General features: G+C 41.7%; 3 protein-coding genes across 3 annotated transcripts in view; 2 read left to right on the top strand and 1 right to left on the bottom strand.

The window, feature by feature from the left end:
• The first annotated feature begins 203 nt into the window (after window positions 1-203).
• LOC105564072 (ribosomal RNA-processing protein 8-like) lies at window positions 204-4,875 on the top strand. The gene is made up of 5 exons (XM_012016171.1): window positions 204-392; window positions 474-1,369; window positions 1,440-1,676; window positions 1,755-1,964; window positions 4,803-4,875. The coding sequence occupies exons 1-5, from the start codon at window positions 327-329 to the stop codon at window positions 4,804-4,806; spliced, it is 1,413 nt and encodes a 470-aa protein (XP_011871561.1). The 5' UTR covers window positions 204-326; the 3' UTR covers window positions 4,807-4,875.
• Window positions 2,812-7,961, bottom strand: LOC105564071 (helicase POLQ-like). Its single transcript, XM_012016170.1, has 16 exons — window positions 7,878-7,961; window positions 6,998-7,781; window positions 6,752-6,927; window positions 6,498-6,674; window positions 5,848-5,947; window positions 5,536-5,732; window positions 5,309-5,454; window positions 4,999-5,233; window positions 4,778-4,918; window positions 4,277-4,688; window positions 4,048-4,205; window positions 3,869-3,964; window positions 3,622-3,795; window positions 3,419-3,532; window positions 3,170-3,304; window positions 2,812-3,089 (listed from the first exon to the last, which is right to left on the bottom strand). The coding sequence occupies exons 2-16, from the start codon at window positions 7,755-7,757 to the stop codon at window positions 2,997-2,999; spliced, it is 3,114 nt and encodes a 1,037-aa protein (XP_011871560.1). The 5' UTR covers window positions 7,758-7,781; window positions 7,878-7,961; the 3' UTR covers window positions 2,812-2,996.
• A 61-nt stretch (window positions 7,962-8,022) lies between these two features.
• The window catches only part of LOC105564070 (zinc finger protein 330 homolog), a 2,359-nt gene continuing 1,851 nt past the window's right edge, over window positions 8,023-8,530 (top strand). The window contains exons 1-2 of the mRNA XM_012016169.1: window positions 8,023-8,228; window positions 8,296-8,466. Coding sequence (XP_011871559.1) covers window positions 8,109-8,228; window positions 8,296-8,466 — 291 coding nt within the window. The 5' untranslated portion in view covers window positions 8,023-8,108. The remainder of the gene's footprint in view (window positions 8,229-8,295; window positions 8,467-8,530) is intronic.

Genomic DNA, 8,530 nt, shown 5'->3' on the forward strand with positions numbered 1-8,530 from the left:
CTCTTAGAATACTGTTTTAGGATAATTCTGCGGACATGTCTCGCACAGTAAAAAAAAGTCCGAATCGCGAGCATCGAGCAGTTGAAACTCCCGCTCTTTACCGATCTGAAAATGGTGGACCCGGCGAATCCGTTTCCGCTCTCCCTCGAGTCTCTAGAGAAGGGGAAGCCGAATTTTGAATGGGCGTCGCGTGGCCTCGCCGTGTCTGTTTTTCAGCGGTTGATGGAGGTTAAGGTGCTCCAGTCTGCATTTGTGCCGTTTATTGGACACATACGCGAGAGTGGTTCACGTTAAAGGGCTACAATTATTTAAATCTAACGAGAATAATGGCAAAATTTAAAAGAACTCAAAACCAACGCGCTGCTCACGCTGTAAAACCATCCATCGTGAAGGTAACCGTTTAATTCTCGTTTAAAATAGTTGTTTCCTCATTTCACGTTTCGAGTTTACGATATGAGATTCTTTTATTTTAGAAACGAGGGAAAAGGAAAGGCCCGTTGAATGGCACACATAAAAGTAATTTAAAGAAACTAGGTGCATCCAACGAAATAGCAACGAACGCGTACGCAAATGTACAAAGTAGTAAAAAGAAAAAGCAGGGTAAGTCTAAGAATAAATTTGGTACAAGCAATACAGAAAAGTCAGGTGTTTCTACAAGCTATCGAGAAAATAGTAAGAAGAATTCACAAGTATTCCAAAAGGTACAAATTAATACAAAGCAAAGGATGAAAACTAAGCTTAGCGCCAAGGATACAGAAAGATCGGATGTTCCGACCAAGTACCGAAAAAATAATAAAAAACCGCCAGAAGCGTCCCGGAATGTACAAGTTGACACGAACGGCAAGACAAAACGTAAGAAAAGAAATAAACGGAACGTGAACGTTGATCGCGCAAATGCTGCGGCAGTTGACAACGCGAGAGAAAGAGGCAAAGGGCCGCAGGCGCCTGCAAAGAATCTTAATCTTGAGCGTAGGAAAACACAAGTTGAGAAACTTGAGACGATAAGCGGGAAGAAGATGAAACGGATATCAGCCGAGGTGGAGTCGCAGCGGGTGACACCTGACGAGACGTTGCAGATGAACAGGTGTAAAATAAACATTCAGAAATTGAAGGAGATGCTCGCGAGAAAGTCGCAGCCGAAGCCGAAGACCGCGCAGCTCACCTTGAGGGACAGAATGATGGCGCAGTTAAAAGCGTCGAGGTTCAGATACATAAATGAAATACTGTACGACAGCGACAGCTCGCAGTCCAAGCGCTACTTCAAAACGGACCCCGACGCTTTCGTGGCCTATCACGCGGGATATAAGCAGCAACTGGCACAGTGGGCGGTGAATCCGCTGGATGTTGTAATATCGTCGATTAAGAACCTGTTGGTACACTCTGCTTTAGCTTTAAGAAAGAAATTGGCGCAAGCCCCTACAGTGTCTTGACAATTGCAGGCCGACCGACAACGTGATCGCGGACTTTGGATGTGGCGAGGCACGGCTCGCCGCTTGCGTCCCTCACACCGTACACTCGTTCGATTTCGTCGCGCTGAATGACAGAGTGAAGGCTTGCGACATGGCTCATACTCCGTTACTCATGAATAGCGTCCACGTTGTCGTGTTTTGTCTCTCACTAATGGGGTCTAATCTCAACGACTATATAATGGAAGCTAATAGGGTTCTTAAAAACAAGTAAGTAGCATCGATAGCCAGCTCTTTATCGAGATAGCGACAAGTACAGTGAGAAATTAATACCTTCGTTCCGATTAGCGGGCTCTTGAAGATAGCAGAGGTCGAGAGCAGATTCGAGAACGTGAAGGACTTTATAAGAGCGCTGGGTAGTTACGGTTTCAAAAGTACGTGGAAGGACTTGTCCCACAACCTGTTTTATTTCATGGATTTCAGGAAAGAAGAAGATATAATCATGAAGAAGAAAACTCTTCCTTCGATTACGCTGAAATCGTGTTTGTATAAAAAAAGGTAGCATCAAATTATTGAGTAACATTTTGTTTTTTTACACAAAATAAAAGTTAAAGCTCCGCGTAAAAGTGTTCCATGGTGATTTTTTGTTGATATTACCATTACCCCTGAGTAGTAAAGCTTATATCAACGTCGTCTGGAAACTTGCTCTATGTGCCCGCTTAAACAATGTGCCATTCTTTAAAACACATTGCTCCATTAGGCACAAGTCATAGTTGCAGGAAATAAAAGATATTCAATAGTAATTTCGTATATTTAGAACATATTGTGAAAACATAATTTATAAAAAGTAATTGATTCCTTAATAAGCGCATTGTTTCATTGTGCAACATATTATTTAACGAGAATAAAAAAAGAATAGACTCATTGTCGTCAGTACATAATTAACCAATGTGGGAAAATTGATAGCCGACACAACTGGCAATTCTAATTAGAGAAAATTTATTGCGAAAAATATCACCTCGGCCAGGATTCGAACCTGGACTTCCCTACATTCTAGGCGGACGTCTCACCAATTCGACTGAGGCATGTGGTAATGTTTGTCGCAACAAACAGTCCAAAGATGATATCTTTGCATCTATTTTGCTACGTTAAGCTGCGCGCTTAAAAATCGCGTATCGACAGTTCTGTGTACTGCCGACAAACCGAATCTGTGTACAGTTTAAAGTCGAAAAATAGACGCGAAGATATCATCTTTAAGCTGTCTGTTGCGACAAATATTACATGCCTCAGTGGTCGAATTGGTGAGACGCCCGCCTAGAGTGTAGGGAAGTCCAGGTTCAAACCCTGGCTGAGGTAATATTTTTCGCAATAAATTTTCTCTAATTAGAATTGCCAGTTGTGTCGACTATCAATTTTCCCACACTGATTAATATATTATTTACATGTATACACATAATTTATTGTCTAAACTTCTAAAGAAAAAACAATTCGTCTATTTGTACTTATATTTTCATCAAGTTTCTGTGAAACTAAATCCCTCACATGATTCGTACGTCTCGTTTAGGAAGAACGTTACATAACTGTTAATATTTACACACCTACTTCTATTTGACTTATATTTATACCATCCAAAATATCTTCCCACTCATCTTTTAAGTCCTCTGCTCTTCGCAATAATAAGAGCTGTAATTTACCACAAGCATTGAATAATGTGAACACGAAATATGAACGAATATTTATATATAATAATAAACATAGCTTACTTTTGCTGCAGCTATAATTTGCGTGACTAATTTGTTACTTAAATATGGAATCTGTTCCCTTATGTCTTTGGGAGTGGCCTTCGCTATAGATTGTAAAGTTTTATAGCCAGCTTTATACAATTGCCGAGCTCTACCCTATAGTAATGATTACAATAAATAAGTAAAAATATATACCAAACGTTTCATCTCTAAATATTTTTTGTACAATATACATGAGACATAAAGTATGATATAAAATTAATAACTTACTATTTTAACTGAGGGCAATTCCATTAACTTTTCTAACTCTAACGGGCAACAGTAAGATAGTTTTTTACTAAATGTACTTAACATCTCGGTAAATGCCCAAAACTCGGGCAATTCCTGTAAAAGAAAATTCGAGATTAATATATTTTGAAAATTTTCATTACATCGCATTCATCACTGTAGTTAACGTCAACTCGTTTATTTACCTGACAAAATCTGACTATGGAAGACGCAAACATTGAGACTGCATTTAAAAGACTCTGTATAACACCTCTACTAACTTGGTATTTTTCAGCAACGAAATAAACTGTACGATGATTCCACAATTCATATATTATTAATGTCACATAAAACCTGTGAACCACTCTCTTGTCGACGCACTGTATACAAGTAAATTTTGTTTTTGAATAAGCAGTAAATCTAAATTCAGATTATCCGTGATGATAAACTGACCTTAGGCATTATGCCGTCACGTAATTTATTTGCTGTAGCCTCTGTTATTCCAAGAAGTCTCGCAACTTGCATTTGACTTTCAGTCAGCTCCATTATCTTGAACAGTATTATGAGACATATTTATAGTAACAGCGTTACTTGCAATATCGACATATAAAAACACATATAGATGATATTACCATGTCATAATAGATACTGCCGATGGGGGTAATTTGAGATACACTGTCGTAAGGTGTGACGAGATACAGAAGATGGAGATTATCAATTAAGATTAAATGCTTCTGAGCTGTTTTTAAATCCTCGTACAATGTATATGCGGTTTTTAAATCAATCGGCCCTACAACGATATTGCACATAACATTACAATGTATTTGAAAATAGAAATGCGGAAAAACTTGTCGCCGTTACCCTTCAATGCGGCTTGTCCCAAGTCACAAAGCTGAAATTCAGTTTCACTCGTAAACGTGACCGTTTTTACACCCTTTCTAACTTCTCTCTTGTCCACGCGCGTTGATTCTTGAGACGGAATGACAACAGTTACATTAGGATTACCAGCATTGCTACCTTTGCTCTTTACTTTTATCACGCCACATTTTAATAGCGCCGTTATTGTTTCGTCCGTGATCGCCTTCAAGTTAACGTCCATTCTAGTTTGTTGAATATTGAGCAAAGTCGCAGTTGTTAATTTATGCAATTCGGACCTAGTCAACGCCATGTTTAATTGTATCGCACTTAGAATCAGATTGTTAAGTCCCCTGTCGTTTTCTGTGTGTAAACTACTCAGCGAGTCGTCCATCTGAGAAGTCAGAAGATCTTTCACCTGTAACGTAAATTATTCTATGCTTAGCTCTTAAGATGATCAATGATATTCTATATATATATGCCTTCAATCTATTCTACAATTCTTACTTTACTGATCTCGGACTTTTTGCAGATAAGTATACTTTCTCCTAAAACTCCCATACCGGCCCGACCAGCCCGGCCAATCATTTGCTTGTATCTACTTAAATTCAAGAACTGATTACCGACATAAGGACTACGCAATATTACCTAATAAGAAAGTACATATAAAAATAAAGAGCTAATATTATTAGCAGCTGTAATATTAATCAATCATGTTGATGAATTACCCTCCTCGCTGGCAAATTGACACCAGCCGCTAAGGTCGACGTGCAACATATCACACATAGAGTACCTTCTCTAAAGGCGTCCTCTAACAGGCGCCGTTCCTCGGACGTAAGACCAGAATGATGGTAGGCTACGCCAAATTTGATAGTTTTTTCCAAAATGGAGCACAATCCTTCTTCAGTCTTAAGCGTGTTTAACAAAGTTTTCTTTTCGTTCGTTTTGTAATTATACAAACTCCTAAAACAGCAAGATCCTGTTGCTTATAATCGGACTTACCAGCTTTCTCAGAAGAAACACTCGAGATAAACTCACTTGGGCAAGATTTTGGTTAATAATAAGGCCACATTCTCGCAGTTTTTACGACTTGAGCAGAATATAAGGCACGAATCGTTTGGCACTACTTCCATTATCAGACCTCCAATTCTGTCTGGGTCCAGCATTGCTGTGTCAGCTGAATACTTTGCGGTAAAATTGTCAATGTATTTTTCTCGACACTATCTTTTATATGCAAAGATCTTGTAAAACAATACTTAGATCACCTTGTAATCATTGGTGCTCATGTCTACTAGCAATTCCTCACTATTCAAGTTGACCATCCACATGTCGTTCTCACATTTCACATATTCTGTTATTTTAACTGGCCGAAAGTTTTGAGAGTACGTGTCCGCGTTAAGAAACTGCGCGACCTCCTTTAAATTACCTATCGTTGCACTCATCCCAATCAAACGTATCACATCTATAAGGAATTGATATTTTACGAACAAGAGAACTTTTAGCAAGTTTCATCCTTGCTGAATAATTTCATTTGAATCTTAACGTGAACGCGATTTGATTTATATATCTATAATTACCACTGAAGAACATTATCTTTGTAAGAAGTCCTTCCAATGTAGCTCCTCTTCCTCCAGACTCTCCGAGCAGATGCAATTCGTCAACAACTATAATACCAATCTAAAATATGTTCAACAAGTGAAACTTCAAGTCGAAAACTGATTCTCACAAGTAGAAATATGTCATCTTTGGTCGAACTGGTTCACGTGGATTGGAGGGAAATCCAGATTTAAACTCTGAGATAATATTTGTTGCAACAAATTCTCTTTACAATAATTTAATGCCCGTATCAAACTACAGATTGAGATTAGATTGAAACTTGACCAATCAGAATAAAATTCATAAACCTGAGATTAGCGAGCTTCACTTTGATTGATCAAATTTCAACCTAATTTCAATCTCAACCCGTAGTCTGATATAACGGCTTTATTAAAGTTAAATTGATTATCGATTGCGCCTTGTTGAACTTACTATTCCAACGCAAATCATTGTTTCAATCGGCGTGTAGTTAAAAGGGAAATACATATAAAATTTAGGCAAATAGTATAAAACTGTAATATAAACCAGCTCGACCGAGTATAATACATTCCTATTCACTTGTAAAACTTCTTTGCATGTTGTACCACCTGATACCTAACTGTGATAATTAATTACTAATATTTTAGCTTACCTCGACTAAGCGCTTCGCTTCTATTAAGCTGTTTACAAGCCCTAATGCTTTCTCTATAGTACATATATAAATGCTGTTTTTCTTCCGCCGTTTAATTGGTGGATAACGGCCTTTCGTACCAGCATATTCCTCAATTAAGAAGCCTAACTTTAATGCCAGTATAGCCATTGATTGGACCTAATGGATATAAATTTGCGAGCTCAATTAATTCGCACGAATACTTTCACCAACGCATTAATTTTTAAGCGCCACACCTTCTCCTGTACCAAAGCCACATACGGAAGTATAAAAATGACATTCTTTTTGTTGCACAAAATCTCCCTGAACATTAATATCTCTGCGACCAATGTTTTGCCGCCGCTGGTCGGCAGAGCGTAAATTAAGTTCTTCTTGCTTCCGATAGCCATCTTCAAGCATTCGTCTTGCCATTCTGCACAGAGAAAAGAGCAACGAGAGTCGTGTTTACTTCTAAATCTCAGTTGCAATTGCAAGCAACTTACGATATAATTCACAAATCCCCTTCACTTCCTGTATCAATTTTTTCACAGTATTCGACAAGCCGTAAAATGAAGAACAGTTTGCGGGATCCGCTTCAATCTCCGCTCCTTTCGACGCGGCATCATTTAAGCGCGGCTTTTTCCTTAAGATTTTACTCTCGCTCGAGATCGCGGGTTTGTTATTTAAAACCGGCGAGGGCACTTTACGGGCGTCTCTCTCGAAAGGACCATCCCCCAAGGTATCGTCGCCGAAACTTGTAATACAGAAACACGACGCGCTTAACTCGTCCTGGTACAACGCAGCTTCACGCAGCTGATTTAAAGCTGCTTCCTCAGCGTTTCGCTCCGCGCTGTCCGGTCCAGAGTTCGCGGGCTCCTCGCAGAACGTGTCGAACATGTCGAAACCGCTGATGTTACCGCAACCCTCCGGGGCGGCTTCCTCCAGCTGGTCCTGCGAGTCGAATTGAGCGAACACTTGATCCATCAGGGTTTTGTCCTGCCACTCATTCGCGCCGGGCGATCCGGAGCTGGCCGTCGCGACGCACCGCACCTCGGCGGCTCGCGACGCCGATTGCGGCTCGCTGAACTCCCGGAGGGGCCTGAACGTTCCCGAAGGGACGTGCGCTCCATGGTCGGGCTCTATGTTACACAGCAACGAGTTGTCCAGCAGCAGCAGGGACTCGACGGTGTACGGCGAGCCGGGTCTGCCGCTCTTGTCGAAGGATACTCGGCAGTTCTCCTTATCGTCGCCCAGCACTTCCATCTGATCCCTCCGGCAGCTACGGCTCTGAAAGAACGAGTGCTCTGCAGGTTTGTTTACTCACACTTACCTCAGCGTGTCGCGCCGTTTTTTCAACTGTTAACGATAAATCTTTGCACCTACCGGTCAGGCGTCACAACCGGTGGTCCTAAAATAACAGGAAGACCCCTCGGGCGGCAGCCGCTCGATTCATCCTTGCGGAAAGAGTGCGATGGTAATATCGATCGCTCGAGCCTCGTGGTCCGGCGACGTTCACGCACGAAACCATAACCTGTTGCGGCCCGTCGCGTGATCTACGCGCGGCATCCTGGGACAGCTGGGTCGACGGGTGGCTGACGAGCGTAGGTCGCCGCGATGCCGAAGAAGAAGACCGGGCAGAGGAAGAAGGCCGAGAAGCAGAAGCTGCGGCAGAAGGAGATCAGGGCCGCCAAGGAACAGGTCGACCTAGCCAAATTTCCGTGCAACTCCGTGATGGTGAGTGCGCTTTTTCTGGCCGCGAGAACGCGCTTGACTACGTTCGCTGATACAACTTCATCCGCAGGAGTGCGACAAGTGCAATAAGAAGCAAAAGAGCCGTGCCTTCTGTTACTTCTGCCAGAGTTTACAGCGGCTGCCCATGTGCGCGCACTGCGGCAAGATCAAGTGCATGCTGAAGACGGGGGACTGCGTGGTGCGCCATCCCGGGGTCTTCACCACGGGGCTGGGAATGGTGGCAAGTGAATCTGCGTCTCTGCAGAGAGGGCCTGGGCAGAATGGCTGTCTTGTATTCTTGAGTC

This window comes from Vollenhovia emeryi, unplaced genomic scaffold, assembly GCF_000949405.1.
Source record: "Vollenhovia emeryi isolate VEMERY1.0 unplaced genomic scaffold, V.emery_V1.0 DF939169.1, whole genome shotgun sequence".
In the NCBI taxonomy this organism is placed as follows: Eukaryota; Metazoa; Arthropoda; class Insecta; order Hymenoptera; family Formicidae; genus Vollenhovia; species Vollenhovia emeryi.